Raw genomic sequence first — 20,848 nt, 5'->3', positions numbered from 1 at the left:
CTCCACTTTTAACAGAAAGCGGTGAGGGCTTCTTCCAGACTGCATAGGGAACCACGCCCAGGCAGCACAACAGCACTGGGCCAAGCATGGTCCAATGCTCGCAGAAATTGGTACGAACTTTGGCCCAATCCTGGCATCATGGCAAAGTGCAACCCGATCCAAGGTTCACCCACTGTTCGAGCCAAGATTGGCCTAACAGTTTGCCATTGTAGAATCCAATGTAGTTCGAGCATAGAGCCAGTGTTCAGCCATTTTGTATTTCAAGAATCCAGTGCTCAACCATTCTGTATCCAACGCGTTTCCAGCATACCCAGTGCTCAGCCATTTTCTATCCAACGCGTTTCCAGCATATCCAGTGCTCAGCCATTTTCTATCCAACGCGTTTCCAGCATATCCCAGTGCTCAGCCATTTTCTATCCAACGCATTTCCAGTGCTCAGCCATTTTCTATCCAACGCGTTTCCAGCATATCCAGTGCTCAGCCATTTTCTATCCAGTGTGTTGCAAGCATAGCCTGTACTCAGCCATTTTGTTGCTTGTATGCTGGCTTACTGCCTATAAAATTAGTAGCTAAGAAAACGTGATGTAAAAAAGTGCAGGAAGGAAACACACAAAGCATAAACGAAAATATAATTTATTTGGCCTATTTTAGGCAATGCCTCAATCGATGCATAGAGGGGCAGGGGGAGCAGCAGGAGCAAGGGCAGGAGGAGGGGCAGGAGCAGGGGCAGGAGGAGGGGCAGGAGCAGGGGCAGGAGGAGCGGCAGGAGCAGGGGCTGCAGCAGGGGAAGGAGCATGGGCAGCCGGACAGGAGGGGCCAACGGTGGACTGGCCAGGGCCCTGAGGCCAAGGGTGGGGCAGGGAGAGGGCAGCAGTGGGCAGGCAATGATCCCTGCCCCGAAGGGAGGGATCATCGGGCTGCTCTGCTGCTAACGTTTCTGCAAAACGCCTCTTGCTGCCACCGCCCCTGTCCACAGACCCTGGCAACCACCTCTTAATGAAGCCCTGAGCTTCTGTCAGGTCGGCCCCCCCTTTTGCACAGATGACATCTGCACACAAACATACAAAGACCACAATTAGTACATTCAACATGCACGCACAATAGAGCAGGCAAACACATTCAACAAAAGAAAACCTTAACATAGTCTTTGCACAGTTCATCTGACAGAATTTGCAACCGCAGTCAACCATATTGAATCGAGGTTCACAGCATGCTCAGCAACGAAATGCAGAATGCGCAAAGTAATGCTGTGGGGAATCAAATACTGCTATCGCCTTCTCCGCCATGAAAATTCTTGATCCATTTACAGGATCTTCATCCCTGTTGCCTTCGTTGACATTCCTGTTTTTCCACCCTAACATAGCGTTAACATCATCAGTGATGATCACACCATGTCTTTACCAACCGAGACATATTCATCAACTATCTCACCCGCTGATGCTAAACGTGTAAGCTGCCTGGTGTGATGCAATTCATCGGCATGCTCGTCAAGCAATTCACCTACACTGCCATTGGCACTAGTGCAGAGCACACCTTCGCAACGCCTTCAAGGGCAGTGGTGGCCGAGTATGTGGCTTTCATAGTAAAAAATGAAATCAGCCAACAGGGACACCTAAATTTCTTCGTTGTAGAAGTTAACAATTTGTATGAAAGACAGGAGTTTGGCAAGCCATTTCGCTGTAGAGGAGTTCAGCTGTATACACAATACTTGCAAATGCAAAAGGATGACTAAGGAGGCCTTACCTGTCACTATCCGGCATAACTTCAGATTTACGAAAGCCCTCTTCCCCTTCCTGCCATGAAGGCTGTAAAGCACTTGGACGGGGTGTGCCATTACAGCCTTCATGGCATTCGATGCCACCTCGCGCAGCGACTTCCCTCCTATTTGCAGGAGGTGCTTGCGCTGCAAAAGACAAAAATGTGGTAATGAGCATGGTACGTGACGTTTTCAAGTTGAAAAATCTACCCAATACTACTAGAATATAATTTATTGCCAAGAGAAGTGAATTTTTAGCCAAGTGCAAAGCAAGACTTTTTTGCTGCAAGAGGTTTGTGAAGCAATGCTCTTTAATTGTAAATGTGCTCCACAACACCTGGAACGGTGTTGTGGAAGAAACACAAACACGAAGTGCATCAGATCTTGTCTGTTCTGTGCATTTCATGTTTGTGTTTCGTAACCCTTAGCACTGTAACTGTGTTTCATAGTAACTACCTCTCCAAGCTTTCACCATCATTAAAATTAATGTAAGTGCACCAATTCTACTTGTATGCAAATTGCCAATGCATAATTAAGAGATGTGACATTAGACTGCAGAAAAGTCGGATCTACACACGTGTGGCACAAAACAGCTTAAAGGCATACCGACACGATATTTTCAGACCTTCACATTTTGTGTTAAAGGGACTGACAACCAGTTTTTAAAGACCTAGTTTTGTGGTAACCAAAAGCTAGCCCTCAGCAGTGTTTACACCTGCAGCTTCGCAAACTGTGAAAGCAGCCCATCATTCTGCTTTTACAGGATGAGGGGAACTGCAGTTACCTGCTCACATTTTGGACTTTTCAACCACTTTTGAAAATATCAAGTTGGTAAAATAAGTTTGCATTGTCATACAGACCTTCTTACATTTGTACAGCGTTTTTCCCCTAAGTACACGCCTACATCATGGCTGCCTGGCGCCCGTTATCATTCTGTCGATAGACTTACCAAGCCAACTCATCAAAAACAAAGGCTGTGCGCCACTTTCCTGCTCACTACAAATGAAGGCTTATCAGCATATTGTAAGTTAAAAAAATAACAGAAAAATGTGGACTGCATTTCAATAACAATACCATGAACCTCGTACACTAATAGAAAGCCACATGATAGGCCTCTTATTCATGGTAAATAAAACTAGATTAAAGTGAGGTAAATACAGTATATACAGAAGATCATTGCACCCCTTTCCTGTACTGTGTCCCACTTGTTTGCACTGCTATTTATCATTCACGATGTATCTACAACTTGTCCAACAAAAAGAATTTACGCACAAGTGCTCTGCATTGTGTCCTTCTACATAGAGCTGCCAGTTTGCACTTTGTATCAGCAATGGATTTTTATTACCTTAACGACTTACTCCTGCTTCATGAATGTATCTCTACGGAGAGCTGTTGGAAATCGACGATTCAGCAAGTCACTATGCTAGCTCAGTGGCTATGGCGTTGCGGTGCTGAGCTCGAGGTCACAGATTTGATTCTGGCATTCATGGTCACATTTCGATGAGGCCTCATTGCAAGAACACTAGTGTATGCTTAGATTAAGATGCATGTTAAAGAAACTAAGGTCCAGTCGAAATATATCATTAGAACCTATACAGCAGGGAACAAATTATTTGCATGAACTCTTTTGTGTGTGCGATGCAAAGTTCCTTCACATAAAACCCACAGCATGTTTCATGAAACATGCACAGAACTTCCACATGTTAAATAGCCTTATAATTAAGAATAAAAGGGCAGTACAAACCAAGGTGGCAGCCACAGCCTCATCCTGCACGGCTGCCTCTGCTGCCTCCAATTCTTCAATATTGTCGGCAGGTAGTCGAGGAAGAACTGGAGGCACCGTCGACAGGGCAGGCTGAGACACTGCACGGGTCCTGTCGAGAGGCTCAATTTCATCCAGCCTCTCGGACACGACCCGTACCTCATGCCACAGCTGCTGGAGCTCATGCAAGACGTCCCTGTTCTGCTGCCGCACCTCCAGCTGCACCCGCAGCACCCGCAGCAGCACCGCTGAAACACAAAAATATTTACTTCATAGCAGAAGCGGTACATTTAGGGCACATTTGATTGGTTGTTTCAGAGCACTCTGGTGAATGTAAAATATCAGGATTTGTACAGGTCTCGGTGGCAGAAATTCATAGGTATTCAAATGCTTTCAAGGCCGCGTCAAAGCTTTTTTTCAGTGTGCAGAGCAGCATCCCGTGTATCATTTTCCTATTATAACACTTCCAAAACACTTTAAATAGCCTCATTGCACTATAAACACAAAAAGTTATACAGTAAATGCTTGTTAATTCGTACCTCATTTATTCGAACCTTTGGATAATTGAACTGACTGTCACGGTCCGGCCACGCAGTGTAGGCGTTATGGGTAAACCAACTCAATACTGCACATGCGCATCAGCTTCTCCATTAATTTGAACTGCGCGCTGCCACGCGGTGATAAAGAAAGAGGAACTCGCCACATATATTAATATGGCGAGAACCTCTATGACCTGCAATAAGTGGTTATTACAATAGTGCTGACCGAGAAAAAAATAAAAGAAAGAGAAAGAAAACGGAAAAAGTGCAGTCCCCTGGAGCGTTTTATCAGCCAAGGAAGTGCAGACATGGCCTTTGCAACGAGGATAGTGCGCGCTCCCAATCTTGGAGGCCATACAGCGGGCCACTGGAAGCCAAGCCAGCAGTCGTGCGAAATGGATCTGCCTGGGCACTCGCCGTGGCTTAAGCTTTTTATACCATTGTTCTTAATGTGGAAAGTTTGCCGGGTCCACACTGATCCGCCATATAAAGCGGATCACAAAATCGATTTTAGATTGTACCCACTCAAGAAATTCCAAATGTTTTCAAGGGTCTTGAAGACATGTTTCAATTTCAAGAAAGTGTGCGAACCCTGATTTGCGTAAATCTGCTTTAAAGATGTCATGAAAATAAGTAGGACTAGTAATGAAATTGCTTAGTTTATACTTTTCATGCTCATAGTAAAGTAGTTGCTGTTTTCCACAATTTATGTGGAAAATAGCCTGACAACAAGTTACATTATCGAAGTGTTTAGAAACAACCAGTTCTATGCGCTTGACCTACATTCAAAAATTCCATTCTTATAAACTGAAGGCTTGAAGGAATAAGATGTAGATGATATATCAAGAAATAGTAAAGCAACAATGCAGCGTACCGAGCCAGCTGATGAATTAAAACACAGGTAAACATACTAGCAAAATGCCTACACAAGACTAAGTGTGCGGCTGAATGCATCACATGATTCTGTCCGAGCCAAACTGCTGCATGTTTACAAATGTCAGGTTTTCTTCATTTATGCTAAAATTCCTTGCTTGTTGCATATAGTAATGGCAGCTTAAGGGCTCTGAACCACATTTTATCATAGTCAAGAAATGCATTTGAAGTTAAAGTGACTATTTCAGAAATACTTTCCCATAAAAAGTACAATGCATTCAACAGAAGCAGAGTTATTGGCAATCGAAGAGCGCCTTGATCCCGTTCACGAGGCTCCTGGTCCTTCTATGACTTGCACTGTGAAGGCTACGGCAGAGTGGGGCGGGCATACCCACAACGTTCGTCCTATAAAACATCACCGTGGTGGGAAGCTTTAATTTTATTTTGGATGTTCACATAGTCCGACTACTTCCGATTTTGTCACCTACAATGCACCAAGCTCCGAGGCTATTCTCAACTTATGGTGGAGTTCAGTGGGCCTCTTCGAATACCGCCCACGGCTTCCGGTCTGACTAGCCCCAACAAAAGAGCACGTCACAGTCACGTGACCCAAGCACCGCAACCGGAAGTCTCTCCTGGCTGCCGTCTGCTATTTGCTACTCGTAGACAGCCCCCTACCCAGCGTTTTCATAAGCATAGCCTCAGAAATGGTGGCCTCTGAGACTGCACGTCGCCAACACAACCATAAAGCTTGCACAGTGGAATCGTAGCCCGAGCGCATAGAACTTTATGTCGCGCTAGCTAGTGAGCCTGAGAAACTTAAGCGGAATTCCCACACAGACATAAGCAATATCGTGATCGTGCCACGTCAGTCTTTATGCAGAAAGCACCCGCCGACATCCTCAAAGCTCGCGAGACCATCTGCTAATTAAAGGCCCGACGCGTGTCTAGGAGAGAGCACGTGTACACGTCAAAAATCAAACGCTCGAACTTGGTAACAGAAGGGATCAGCATATATGCTAACAGCAATCCCCTAAGCTCCTATTGTATCCCACCCCAGCTACCGGCGTGTAATAGCCACATGCAATACAAGATTCTTCACACGCTAATTTCATTTACCTGAAAAGAAAAATTTACTTGCTTACAGCAATGAGCATGACAGATTTCACGAAACACATTACGAAAAGCAAGCATGTGCGCCTGATTGCTGCGCTTCTTTTAAAAAACACGAAAACTAAAACTACAGCAATTAGACGGCTCGTGAAAAACTTGCATAATGGCACACAAAGCACTGATGTAACAGAAGCAATAACTCAATGCACAGTAGTTGCTGCCTGGAGCGTGCAAAGTACACAGACGCACACGTCATCTAACACCGCGCGGATCTTTTTTAAGACATCCGTCGTCTGCTAGCTACTTGCGCTTGCCCGACCAAACATCTGCTGACAGTTCCAACAGTTTGCGGACAGTCCGGAACTTCCGGTCCGTGAAAAAATTTACACGGTTCTGACAACTCTGACTAGTGGGCGGAGCTTCGGAAGCTGTCCGAGCAAAATCGAATGCGGCACAGCAGTCCCAAGCAGTCTGGGACTGCCAGGGACTGATAATCGAAGAGGCCCAGTGTCCCATCCCTTTGCTGTGCTGGTCTGCTAGATGCAACTTTCTCACTTATTTATACGACAATGGTACAATTTCTGACAGTTGAATGAAACGTCGCCTTTATGTTTACTTGTAATGAGCTCCGACCATAATGGTGACACACTTCAAAGGTGTTCAACTTCGAAAGCAGATTATGTGTTCCAGTCGGATATTGGCATTCGGGCAGGCTTGCTACGCACCTGGAGTCACGTTGCCAGGAAACCACTTGGAGAACCTCAGCGAGCTACAATGAGCTCAGCGAGTGGGCTCATCACGGCGACTGCGGTACCAATGTTCCATAACAGACACAGCTACACGCAAATGTATTCCTTTTGCTACCCTGCACGACAGGGCTGGAGCGCGTGCCTGTGCTCAATTCTGGCCGTGCTAAGTAATCCGGATAGGCTTTGAACTGCAACAACCTGACCAACAGATATACAGTAGAACCCCGCTGTTACGTTTTTCACGAGACGTTGCGACGTAACAGCGGGGTTACCAATGCATTGGGTTCTATGGGAGCTGTGCCGGGACCGGCCAAAAACGACGTAACAGCCGGGAAAACGCAGCACCCGGGAACGTAACAGCGGGGTTCTACTGTAGTAGCCACATCCAAATTGCGCATTTATAAGCACTGTCTATAGTTCATTAAGAAGCGAAATCAATCTAGCCATCTAACCAGAAGCGGCCAGGAGTGAGAATGAGCTAGCAAGTGTACATGTACTTTTGAAAGTAGAGTGTTCACAATTAATCGAAATTAGCAAGACGCGACAGATACATCAATAAGCAGTGTGGCTAGACAATGGTCAACTTCTTCCAAAAGTAATTGAATCAATCAAAATTCAAAGTGAAGATTTTCCTTCACCACACCTTGGGCTTGGTGAAAAACACATTCTGCAGTTAACATATACAGTATAGACCACTTATAACGTAACCGTTTATAGTGCAGGACTGGATATAGTACGGTCTTTTCAGACTCATGTTAATTTTCCCATAGCACTCCATGTATATGCATACCGCTTACAGTGCAGCCGCATGAGACGAAATACCGGTTATAATGCGGCTTCCGCGGGAAAATCTCGCCGACAAGGGCCGCAGCGAGCACGCTTCTCAACAAGAAGCATGCTCTCGACTGGCGTGTGCATTATTCAATGCAATCAAACATCGGTTAATTCGGACCTATTTGTGTCTTTAAATCCTGTATTCTTGCTTTTACGGCTGCGCATAACACCGTGTTGGCCGTGGGCTTTCGTAACTGCGTAGTCATCATCGACGATCGTGTCGATAGCGGCCACGGTTTTCTCCGCAGCGGTAGCGGCGAACAGTAGTTTCGTTTTTACTCGGTACGCACGTCGGGCGCGTGCCTCGAAAACTGTGTAGTCACCATCGATGATCGCATAGATAGCGAGCGCGGTTTCGACGGCCAGTTGTTGCTGCGACTGGACGACTCAGTGCATGCGTCGGGCGCGTGCCTTCGTGCAGCACCACAAAGTCGCCGTTCATAATCGCATCGATAGCGGTCACGTTTTTTTTTCGCAGCGGTTGCGGCAAACAGTTGTTTCGATTTGACTCGGTGCAAAGCTGTCGAACTTGAAGAGCACCGGCTACATCGCGATTATGTTTGCGCCAGCTCACTGGCGAAAACGTAATCGCGATGTGCGCGTGATAGTACAAAGCGTGTCTACATGCTTGGTCTACATGTTTGCATACGTGCAGGGCTTGAAAATCGTTTTGGTTATAGTGCGGTACCGCTTATAGTGCAGATATTCGAGACTCCGGTGGCTTACGTTTAAGCGGTCTACACTGTACTACTGTATCTCAGCCGAATTTTGCACTTGTGAGCAGCACGTGCAGCTTGCAAGTGGAGTGTGGAGTCACTTTTTTCTCAAGCCCTTTTTTCAACAGAGGCCTTCTCCTCAACCCCTTGGGGCTGCTGGCGGCTGCCCCTTGACGTCAGTCGGAACATTCCCAGGCAGCGCTGCCATTGGCCGATCCGACATGAATAAAAAAAATGGTGCTTGGTTCAGTGAACTTCCCGGCTGCTACTGTGTATATTTATTGACACAGTTTAAATAACAGGCTGAAATACACGAAAATCTGTCCTTCCAGAAGAAGCAGACTATTATCTGCTTAGCTCAGCTGCACCCACATTCGTACAAAGGAAAGTCAAGCCACACTGCTTATGAGTGTCGCAGTCCGATCTCGCTAATTTCGGTCAGTTTTGAACACTAAACTAGCCTCGAAAGACAGAACTTTTGCCCACACTACATGTACACTACACCGGCCACACCTCACATGAAATGGCAATTCGCATCTAGAGTGGATGCATGCGCTTAGGCTCTGCAAACACTGCTTCCAGCCCCTCCTGGCTAGACACCTTGGCAGACATTGCTTCGTAATGAGGTTTTGATAAAGCTTCAAAATGTAGTTTGGATTTCTGTACTATCACTGCAGGACAGCCAGTCCGCACCATGTAGCATGGCCAGACTAGATAGAGCACACGAGTGCGAGTCTGCAATCCAGTCCTGCTGTGCGCATAGCAAATGAGCTACATTTGCATGTGGCTGTGTCCACTGCCTAGTGTGCAAACTGCTGGAAAACTTTCCCTGCTTGCTAGATGTGGCACCATGCGACTTATTCTGTTCCCCGTATGCAAACTGGCGCTCAGGGGTTTCGGGGCTGGGACTACAATTCAAAAGGAAAGAACATTGCTGCTTAAGTGCAAGGGTGCTTCCAGCAATAGAAGGAGGTGGAACCAATGTATTGTGTCTAATCAGGAGTACTTTGAAGGAGACCACAATATGTCTGAAAGTTAGCGAAATTATTTCTTTAAAACATATGGCAAGAACTTTTGAGACAGACCTTGTATATGTTTGCATCATCATTTTTGATTAAGCATTTCAGGATTGGAAAAAATCTGCCAGTAGAAACATTGCACCATATCAGTGCCACTTATGATAGCAATTGAACACGTTCTCTTCATAAACTAAATGATGCCAGAGAGACATTGCAAATAACGTAGCAATTTCAAAGCCTAGAGCTTTTTGTTGCAGAATGATACAGATAACATTTATGTCATACGTTTAGGTGTCAAGAATGAACTGCAGAATGAAAGCAACCTCGAAGTTACTAGACTTTTATGGGCCATGTAAAAATGTAAAGAGACTCACACATCATCTCCTCGGAACCTTCCCTTTGTGGTGGCTCCAAAGGGGATGTGCCGGTGGCGCTTTCCCCTGCTGGTGCCCTTGCAGGGCATGGTGAAGCTAGGGTAGAGTAGCAGCAATCCACAATTAGTGCCAGGATAACAGAGCAACAAACCCCCATTTCTCATCCACCATTATATAAACAAGACCCCAGCCAAAGATTGGTTGCAAGAAACCATACAGACACACATTTCCTCCATTTCTATAGCACTTAAATTTTGTACAATTACAGACATTATGCGTAGTTTTGGCATAATGTAATAGTAGTGCAGTGGCCCTTGCAACTTTAGCCTAATAAATGAAGCATGCAACCAGTTTGAAATATACCAATAGAAGTGCAATTCCCCACACAATGACCATGCATAATACACGCTGCAATAGAAGTGCTATTTCCCTCCTTAAAAGTTTTGTATAAATATCACAGTGGCCGAGTGCAGATAGGAAACACGATGCACAGATAGCAAATGGGGCTATACAGTGGTGTCCCAGTGCAGTTCTTGAAAACTCGATAAATTTATCAAGTTCAAATTTTCCACTAAATGGAACATTGAGAACACTAACTACTCTAGAAATGGCATTACACCCAATATGGTGAGATATTAAAGGAAAGTTACTTGAGAACTTTCAAGTTCTGTACAGTGATGGAGACCCGGGAGTTATAAAAACAGGGGACTCAGTTAGGGTAGTCTATCACCATTCTATCAGTCAATAGAACCCAAAAGGCGTACAAAGGAGTTTGTGTTTTTGGGGATGCTCCTTCTAAAACACACTATTAAATTCACTTTCCTAACTTGCCTGTGTCTAAGGATCACAGCTCAGCATACGATGGGCCACTTTTCAGATAATAGAAACTTTTTAAAATATCCCTAAACTTCTTGCGAACATTTTAAACTTGAACTTGCCTTCCTGGAAGAGTTCTAGTCATTCGAAAGCACATAGCCTCTTTGATAATTACTTTTAAAGGGGCCCTGGAGAACCCTTTTCCAAGATTTGAGAAACACATTCTGCTGTTGAGTGCAGCGTTGTTCCAAGGAATACAATTTTTTTAAATGTTTGAAAACACCTCATAGGCGAAGGCATTCGGAGCATAATATTTACTTTCCTTAATACCCCTCAACTCATTTGTTCTCTTAAGCCGGAACAGTGCCAGTGGCAATGAGAGGCCTATCACACCTCACCTTTATTTTTTCGAAGCAAACTTATGGTAACTTTTCAAGATGGGTATCAGACAGAACTTTCAAGAATGATAACAGAGTGGCAATGCTTTGGCAATTACCCACTTGCTAATTCTCTATAATAAATCTGACAGGGTATGAACACAAGTAATTTGTTAAAAGAACTGACCACATAATGCCTACTGGAAGCTAGCCAGCATTTAAAAAAATGAGGAGCAGCCCTCTGGAAAGCCATCTTTACAAACTGCTTGTTAGCTGTTTCCGCTACATGTAGAATGTGTTCGCTTGCCAAGATCAAAGGGTGGTTCAGTGCTGCTTTAATGCATAAATAGCAAGAAGGTCTCGGTTTATTTTTCAGTGCCACCTCCTTTTAGAAATTCATTCTGATAGGCCACAACAAATGCTGACTTGTGCATATTGGTCAGTACAGCAACGCATTGACAAGCTTTCCAGCCACATGCAAAATAAAATTGCTACTACAGCCTACTCCCTAAGTTGACTCCAGCATATTCGATTCCATTCAAAGGTTCCTGCTGAAGCCTATAGATTTCTATGGGACCAACTTTTGTTATACCAATCCTAAAATGAATTCAAACTTGGCTGGTCATTGCACACGTGTTTGGCCCTAATGGTGACCACATCAGTTTCGAGAACCCTAATAAAAAGACCAGAGCTGGTCAGTTAAACACACAGCATGGTTATTTTATGGAAAGCTTACGGGGTGCAGGTAGCTCCAGTCGAGGTGAAGCAGCACGCCCCTCTTCACCATGGCCAGCTTCAATGCCTAAATAGAACATTTATGCGTGTACATTTATTTTTGAGCCACTATATACTAAATCAACAATTCAGAAATTTTCAAGGCAAAGGTATAGTCATGAATGAAAAAGTGGGCTGTTTAGGTAGCATGGAGATAAAAAAAGAGAGAGAGAAAAGAATGCAGCTTCTTTAAAAAAGAAGTTCGGCAGTAAAAGAAAGAACACTTTGGTCTAAAATACTCAACTATACACCACCATTTTTGGGGGACAGATAGAGAGCTATGCAGGAGGCAAGCACATGTCAACACAAGTTTATATTAATCTGGAAGTGGCTGTGCAGTATCCTGGTAACCTTTGTTGCATGCACTTCGACTTGCCACTTGCTCCAAGTTCGCCTTCCCCTTTCACATAAGCACAAGTATAAAAAAAAACAATAAACACAAGCAATTACCCGACAGCTCCGTGGTGTCGACAGCAGAATGGCATTCCGCCTTCTTGGCCCTCTTCTGCGCCTTTTCATAAGTGCCTTTGAACAAAGTAATAATATTAAAAACAGATTATAATAGACACTAGGACGACAAGCAACCTGTTAAGCTGTGCAGGCTACATTCTGCAACAGACAAATGTAATGAAGATATTTGTGACTGCTGTGAATGCCCACAGCAAACTGCACAGACATTGTGAACAAGTTGGCACAGCTTTGATGACGTCAAACTATCAGTGGTACAAGTTAACATAACTCAGGAACTGTAGAATGGCACTAAAGATTTAGTTTGTCATTGTTACAAGCCCCTTTCAATGCAAAAATGCAGATTGCATTTGGTATAACTTGGGATGGCAACATTCAAACTGACCAAAAGGTGCAAGCCTCTTGGTGCACAGTTTTTAAAGTTAGATGTTAGAGTTAGAACTATGCAAACTTCTAAGGTAGTTTTACACCTGCAAGATAGCGGCCATAAAATGACAAGAGTGCTGTTAATATTCAAGCCATTGCTAATTTTACAGATGCAGGCATTGCAAGCTAGGTGGGGGAAAATTGAGCATAATAATAAACAGAGAAGGCTTGATTACTTTTCTGCATGTGCAACAATGGTACTTGTCAACAATAATTGCAACATTTTTAAGTTATACAGAGTGTATCGTGCACAAAAAATTTGCCTTCCCTTATGGGGATGTGACCTGCTGTAACAACAGCGCTAGCATAAACTTGTGTCGCTGCCAGCAGGCAGCGACACAAGTTTATGCTAGCACTGTTGTTGCAGCAGGTCACATCCCCACAAGTAAAGGCAAATTTTCTTTTTTTCTTAAGAACCAGGCAGTTAACTGTGTTAAGTGTCATACTCAACGAAGGCGACCCCAAAATGTGATAGTTCTGCAAAATTTGAGCAAGAACAGTGCAGTGATGAGTGCAAAATCTTTTTTCGAACAGGCATAGCGAAATATTCAGCACCCTGTATGAAGAGACATGTTCCCATGTTGTGTTATTTAGAAGGTAAACAGGCATTGTGCTAGTCAATCTGCACACACACACAAATGTACACTTAGTAATGTTTAATTTCAATATGTCAACAATTTAGAAGTGTGTCTGCTATTACATGATTTCAGTCTAGAGTACAGTCACATATGTCCAAAGATAAAAAAGTATGATACCAAAAAATACTAAAACAAGCAAAAAAGCACAGTATGTTAACAATGTAGTCACTTACTGCACCTCGCCAGGACTACCGCTGGGTACGTCCCCCAGTTTTCACTTGGGGGACGTTGTTTCTGGACCCAGGATTTTACTTCTGACCCCCTCGTATGCAGGGGCCAGAAACAATAACGCTCGTCCTCTGACATCCAAGAGGATGGCACCACAGCAATGGTGTCGTCCTCCATTGGAAATTTGACGACCCTGTATGGCTTCGGCATCCTGCATAAATAAAGCAGCTGAGGAGGTTGCCAAAAGGTTGCACCGACTTCATTTACTCATCATGCACCGTTTAGTCAAAATCCAGGATGAGAATGCTGCTGCAAAAGCAGACAGGCTAACACTTTCCAGCAAAACTTCAATGTTCTAAGATAATGAGAAGGGGAACCAAAGGGCCCACTTTTTTGTTACAACCATACAAAGCCAACAGACAATAAAGCATAAAAAAGGAAGAAAAGAGTGAAAGCTTAGAGAAAATTGTCTCTTTAAATTTCATTTTACAAATAATATGGAAAAGGGAAATGAATGTGGACAAGAAAACAATTTGCCCCTGTTGGAAACTAGCCCAACACCTTCCATATACGCTGCTCTAACAATTGTGCTGTGGCGCTTATCCTCCCATCCGCTTATTTTGGGTATTTGTGCGAGTACAAAATCTGGAAATGAAGAATTTTAGCCAGCACCAGCACCACTTGAGGTCATGGCGGCAGATGAAGCACATGCTTTTTTACAACAGGCATCATTTAGTAACAGAAACTTAGGTGTAGGCAGCTGGTAATGCAGATGTGGGTTCGGCTCTCATCTGCAGCAAGTTGCCTTTTCATCCACATTAATTTCTCGTTATACTTATTTATTCATCTAAATTAAAAACCACAGCCATTTGTCTGTTGGCTTCATAATGTTCTGTGAGGAAACATACTATGTAGGTATAAATCCTGGGAGCAATATTTGTAGGAGGCTCTTTGTAATCCCTTGTTGGAGAAATAGTGAACAGCATCTCCATATATTGACCCATGAGCCCCTAGAGATCCCCTTTACTGCAGACCCCTTACCCTGGGTGAGTCCTCAAAGCAGACCTAACATACTATCCAGTTTGTATATGTTGTAGTGGATGACAAGTATTATCACAGCAGCAGCAAATTAATGGGCAACTAAAAAATGTGCGAAAAAAGCTTGACTCTGGCTAGAAGATGGGGTAACACCGTATCCTCATTGCAATAGGCGATTTGAAAAAATTGGAAGGCAGCTACACTACAACACTGTCCTCTAACCAAAATAAACCTGTTGACTGACCAATCTTTGCATTTCTTTTATGAAAGCAAAAGACAGAATGCATCACTGTCTGCATAAATAGGTTACTCTTTTGAATTTTGACTTATTCAAGATCTTTAATGGTTTGTTATTGAGTGTTAACATGAAGGTAGGAGGAGGTATAAAAGCGCGACAGACAATCCCTGTCATTCTGACAGACAAGTGCAGCCAAGCTAGATTTGGGAGAGAACCCAATTTCTGAATTAGACTATGGGAAAAAGATTTATGAAATAATGAAATCCAGAAGCAAGTAAGGCTCCAATTACAGAACAATAGCCAGCACCACATTTGAACAATCCACACTCTATCCAAAAATCTGCTTTGCAAATGAGCTTTTGGTGGTGGAAGAAATTTTTTGTTGTGCAGGAAAGCCAACTTGCCAGTTTTGCATAGTGCTCATGGTGTATTAGCTACACTCTGCCAGCTGGTCCTGCAAATGAATTTCCATTGTATGCCCATACTTCTAATGCAACTTAACACACGTGAATTTTGTATATGTAATGAAATGTCGGTCTCACGAAAAACAAAAATCGTCTGTGTGGAAGCGCGACTGTCACGAATAAGCAATTGGTGCAAAAGTTAGGTGCAGAGCTATTACTACTGACATAAACCACCTCATGACTTGCCGAGAAGCGGGTTGACACTGCCTGCCCATTATCTCATAATTTCTGCCTAAGGAAGCTGGCAAGCCATCAGCAGCTTATATAGCGTGCCAGTGTTTGCAAAGAATAGCCGCGCTATAAGGAGCCATTCTGCACCTAATCTCCGCGTCGAGTACGAGGCACGCTGCAATTCAGTCCCCCCCCCCCCACCCCCATGCACTGAATCTGTTTCAGAGGTTTTGCTAAAGGTCCTTCGTGTGTCACAAGCGTTCAGCTATTTACATGCGCCGTTTGATGCATGTGGTCGATCCACTGCCTAAGGCTGGAGCTTTCTGTGCAAGCATGCGAAATCGGCGGTTTTATTAGAGCACGTATCCTTTCGCACGAGGTGCAATTAAGCTCGCCTCCCATGGAGAGCAAAGCTAGCGGAAGGCGGTGAAAGTTTACGCTAAGTTGTGAACAACACGTGGCTGAAGCGAAGAGTTACATGCTGATCTCATATTGTGGCACTAACACGCACCACTCGTACGGGACGAACAGGGATCCATTAGGCCACGCCGAGCACTAAAGAAGTCTCTGATTATTTTTCAGGTGCTTCACTGTTCGCATAGAATCCACGTGGCTTTGTTTGGCACTGTTATAGCGTGACGTCGCATATCACTGCGCACCCAGTGCGCGCATTCCTTGTGTTATGGATAAGGTGATCCGTGTCTATAAGTGCACTGTGAAATAAACGGTCATCCTTTTGCTTGTTGGAATGCTGCCTGTTCGCTCTATCGCACTGGCGACGAGGATGGGATGTGCCCGCTTCCACTAGCTCAGTGCTGAAGCAGTATCGTAGACAGTCGGCGGTCGACAGCCACGGAAAGGAAGGCGGCGGCAGCCCTGGCCCGGAACGGTTGAAATCGTCGGTACCACAGCAACGAGTCAACGCAGTCATCGGGAGAGCGAACCGATAAGTATACCGTCACTGCACTGGAAATGGCGCGACTGGGGAAGCTAGACGAGTACGACGAGAAGGAGCAGAATTTGAATCCTATTTAGAACGCTTTGAGCATTTCGTCACTGCAAACGATATCAAAGAGGAAAAGAAGCTGTCCGTATTTCTGAGCGTGATAGGACCACGAACGTACGAGATGCTCAAATGTTGGTAGTACCCGCCGTTCCTGGGGACAAATGCTTCGAAGAGGTGACAGTGCTGTTGACGAAGCACTATAGCCCAAGCTGTTCTGTGATCGCCGAGCGCTGCAAATTTAACAAGCGGGCACAAGAGGAACAAGAAAGCGTCGAGGATTTCATAGTGGCCTTAAAGCATTTAGCAAGGAAGTGCGATTTCGGTCTGTTCCTGCAAGACGCACTGCGAGACAGAGTAGTGGCAGGCATAAGACGCGAAGAAAACGCAACTCGCCTTGTTGCTGAAGACAGTTTAACCTTTGAAAAGGCGTGCAAGATAGCCTTGGACCGGGAGCAGGCTGCGCGACCAACAGCGTTACTGCATGCAGAAGGCAAGGAAGCGACGCTGCATGCCATGGCGATAAGAGTTCAGGAAACTGAAAAGAAATTGAAGCTTCGGAAATTCAAGGACGTCAAGCGAATCTGCGAAAGATGTGGCAAGGCGCATGCCGCTAGTGTTTGCTGGTATAAGAATGTCCAGTGTCACGCTGTTCACAAATCGGCCATTTACAGAAGATGTGTCCCAGCAAGTGCAGAGAACTAAAAACTGCGAACGTGGTGGACTGCTCTGATAGTGACTCTGAATTAGATGTGTACCATGTTATTAACACCGTTCGTTCTGGATACGAAGTGCAAGTAAACGTAGAAGGGAAAGACATCTGCATGCAGATTGACACGGGAGCTGCTGTAACCCTAATTCCTGAGAGTGTTAAGCTGAACGCATTTCCTCATGTCAAGTGCGAGCCATCACGAGTCATCCTAAGAACATACACTGGGGAACCCATTCCGGTGAAGGGGCAATGCAACGTTATCGTTACGACAGGAAAGCAGTCTTTACGACTGCCAGTTATCATTGTCAAAGATCACGGCAAACAGCTTCCACTGCTGATGGGGCGAAATTGGCTCGAGATGCTAGGGCTTGACTGCAAAAGTGTGTTGTCCGTAAATGTAAGCGACGCTAGCAAGGTGGAAGCAGTGAAACAAAAGTTCCCAGGGGTGTTTTCTAAGCAACCCGGAGTAGTAAAGAACTACCAAGCAAGGATAGTTCTTAAACAGAACTGTACGCCAGTCTTTGGCAAGGCCAGAAACGTTCCATATGCGCTACGAGATAACGTAGAAAAGGAGCTGGAAAGGCTGCAAAAAAGCGGAGTTATACGCCGCGTGATGCAAAGCGATTGGGCAACGCCAGTGGTCCTGATTCAGAAAAGATGGCTCGCTCAGATTGTGCGGGTACTACAAAGTAACAATAAATCCCGCGCTAAAGACCGACCACTACCCATTGCCTCGTCCGGAAGACTTGTACTCTGCAATAGCGGGTGGCAAGGTGTTTTGTGTGCTGGATCTTTCAGCCGCGTATCAGCAGATTCCGCTCGCTACCGAGTCCCGACCACTGCTAACCATTAACACGCACATGGGACTTTTCGAGTTCCAGCGGCTACCGTTTGGGGTAGCCAGCGCGCCAGCCATTTTTCAGTCATTCATGGATGAGGTGCTCAAGGGCATACCGCACGTAGGTTGCTACATAGATGACGTCATTGTGTCCGGAAAAAACTTCACCGACTGCCAAAAGACGTTGGAACTAGTTCTGCGGCGGCTTAATGATTACAACGTGACTCTGAAAGAAGAAAAGTGTCGTTTTTTCAGGACACCGTGACTTATCTAGGTCACACTGTGTGCGCTGATGGTATCTATCCCACGGATGAAAAGATAAAAGCGGTCACGGAAGCGCCAGAGCCCACTTGTCAAACAGAGCTAAATGCTTATCTAGGCATGTTAAACTTTTACGCAAAGTTTTTAAGCAACATTGCCTGCGTGGCAGAACCATTGTATCGTCTGTTGCGCAAGGGCGAAAAGTGGTCGTGGACACGGGAGTGTAGCGAAGCTTTTGCTGCTACGAAGCAGTTGCTTGTGAAGAGTACTGTGCTCACCTTTTACGACGTAGCGAAACCAATTGCGCTGTCATGTGATGCTTCGCCCTATGGTTTGGGTGCTGTTCTTTTTCATGAGACTGCAGAGGGACAAGAGAGGCCAGTGGCGCTTGCGTCTAGAACACTTACATCAGCTGAGAACTATGCTCAGGGTGAGCGGGAAGCATTAGCACTGATGTTCGGGCTAAAAAAATTTCACCGCTACTTGTATGGAAGAGAGTTCACTCTTTACACAGACCATCAGCCACTGCTCGGAATATTAGGCCAAGACAAATCTGTGCCTACCCTTGCGGCAGCTCGAATGCAAAGATGGGCAATGACGTTGGCAGCATATAGGTATAAACTAAAATATCGAAAAGGAAGAACGTTGAAGTGGCTGATGCTCTGTCCAGGCTACCACGGCCTATTGTAGCGGCCGACGAGCCTCCCGAGTGTCTCTTGCTTTTTGACAGCATGCCACTAAAATCTGATGACGTGGCTAAAGCTACCAGACGTGATCCCACCTTATCTCGCGTGACACACTTCATTCTAAATGGCTGGCCTTCGCAGTGCTCCGAAGAGTTGGGACCATTTTATTCACGTCGCGATGAGCTATCAGTAGAGCAAGAATGCATAACATGGGGATCACGGGTGATCATACCTGATAAGCTTCGGCTAATGGTTTTGCATCAATTGCATGAAGACCACCCGGGAGCTAGCCGCATGAAAGCGCTCGCAAGAGCTTTGTTTGGTGGCCGGGTCTCGACCTTTCGATGAGAGCTACGTTCGACAGTGTCGGGTGTGTCAGGCCGTTCAGAACGCGGCTTCACCTGTTCCCTTGCAGCCATGGATTATCCCACAAGACCCTGGCAACGCGTGCACGTGGACTATGCTGTAAAGGGCTCCCAGGCGTTGTTAGTCCTCGTCGACGTGTTCTCGAAATGGATCGAGGTCTGGCCTGTGTCATCCACTACTGCTAACAAAACCATTGAAAAGTTACGTTGTGTGTTTGCAGCTTACGGTCTACCCGAGGTACTGGTGAGTGATAATGGACCGCAATTCATTTCGGAAGAGTTCTCAACGTTCTTGAGTGTGAATGGTGTAAGGCATGTTAAGACGCCGCCGTATCATGCCGCTTCTAACGGAGCGGCCGAGCGTTTAGTGCAGACAACCAAACAAGCTCTGTTGAAGCAGGTCTTACATGACGGACTTAGCCACAAGAATCATTCCTTCCTGGAGTGTTTGGACAGCTATCTTATGAGTTATCGGAATACTCCACACAGTACCACTGGCCAGACCCCGGCAGAATTGTTTTTGAAAAGACAGCCACGGGTGAAGCTCTCTTTGCTTAAACCAGATTTTACGCGTTCCATGCGGGAGCAGCAACAGCGCATGAAAGAAACCCATGATGTGTCGCGTGGGGTTCCTCGATGTTTTTCTGTGGGGGACGCTGTGTGGGTCAAAACTGTGCGAGGTGAAAGCGTGTCGTGGGACGATGGTGTCGTGACGCAAGTTGTTAGTCCCGTTACCTATCTGGTGAAAGTGTCGCAGGCTGTGCGATTTACGCATGTGGACCACATCAGAGCCCGCTACGCAAGCTCGGGTTCCTCAAGCTTTCCGCCAGTACAAACTGCTCCTACAGCCTCGGAAGACACAGCTCATCCGTCTGCTCCGATGTCTAGTGGGCCAGTCGCCGTGCCACCTCTCGGGGTTCCAGGCGCGAAAGAGTCTGCAAATCAGCAGCTTCCGCTACCTGAATTGCCCACGCCGGAACAGCTGCCCCCGGCTCTTCGAACCAGCCAGACCCTGCACCTACAGCCGAGCTGCCAATTCTTCGTCGTAGTGCCCGTGTGCGACATCCCCCGAACAGATACCAACCCAGTGACTTTCGAAGTTAATCTAAGGGGGAAGAAGTGTTATAGCGTGACGTCGCATATCAGTGCGCACCCAGTGCGCGCATTCCTTGTGTTATGGATCAGGTGATCCGTGTCTATATAAGTGCACTGTGAAATAAACGGTCATCCTTTTGCTTGTTGGAATGCTGCCTGTTCGCTCTATCGCAGGCACCACCGCAGCAGCAACGTCGGAATTTCTCGCGAAAACGGCTAATTTATTTCCTGGCCGGCACGGTTGCGTGTAGATTCCGCTGCTCTAAACGATGCAGGAGATGAAGTGCATGTGGCCGGGTATCACGCGCATAGATCCCCGACACACCTCATTCAACATCTATAGTGTAGCTATATCGCGCAAGTCGTGCATAAAATCTACGCCCAGCGTCTTTCTGTGCATCAAAAGAGCGGTCTATTCATGCCATTCCAGAGTGCGCATGATTGAACTCATCTCGAGCGCACGTAGTACGCGATCGATCGCCTAGCCATAGCTATGCCTAGCCACACGTGCGCTGGCTGCATATTTGGCACACTCCATTAAACTACACAAATACTCGCACAAGACGTTGACCCGT

At 45.7% G+C, this 20,848-nt stretch overlaps 1 protein-coding gene and 1 pseudogene across 1 annotated transcript; one reads left to right on the top strand and one right to left on the bottom strand.

Annotated features, from left to right (window-relative positions):
* Positions 1-2,303: 2,303 nt before the first annotated feature.
* On the bottom strand, positions 2,304-15,378 carry LOC125944220 (uncharacterized). Its single transcript, XM_049664543.1, has 6 exons — positions 13,408-15,378; positions 12,153-12,227; positions 11,665-11,730; positions 9,736-9,831; positions 3,626-3,766; positions 2,304-2,308 (listed from the first exon to the last, which is right to left on the bottom strand). Exons 1-6 carry the CDS (start codon positions 13,610-13,612, stop codon positions 2,304-2,306), a joined length of 588 nt encoding a protein of 195 aa, XP_049520500.1. The 5' UTR covers positions 13,613-15,378.
* Positions 15,379-16,053: 675 nt separating this feature from the next.
* Positions 16,054-20,227, top strand: LOC119444331 (uncharacterized; annotated as a pseudogene).
* The last annotated feature ends 621 nt before the right edge of the window (positions 20,228-20,848 follow it).

Source organism: Dermacentor silvarum, chromosome 3 (assembly GCF_013339745.2).
Source record: "Dermacentor silvarum isolate Dsil-2018 chromosome 3, BIME_Dsil_1.4, whole genome shotgun sequence".
Classification (NCBI taxonomy): domain Eukaryota; kingdom Metazoa; phylum Arthropoda; class Arachnida; order Ixodida; family Ixodidae; genus Dermacentor; species Dermacentor silvarum.
Note: the sequence above shows the minus strand (reverse complement) of the source record. Positions and strands in the feature narration are given on the sequence as shown.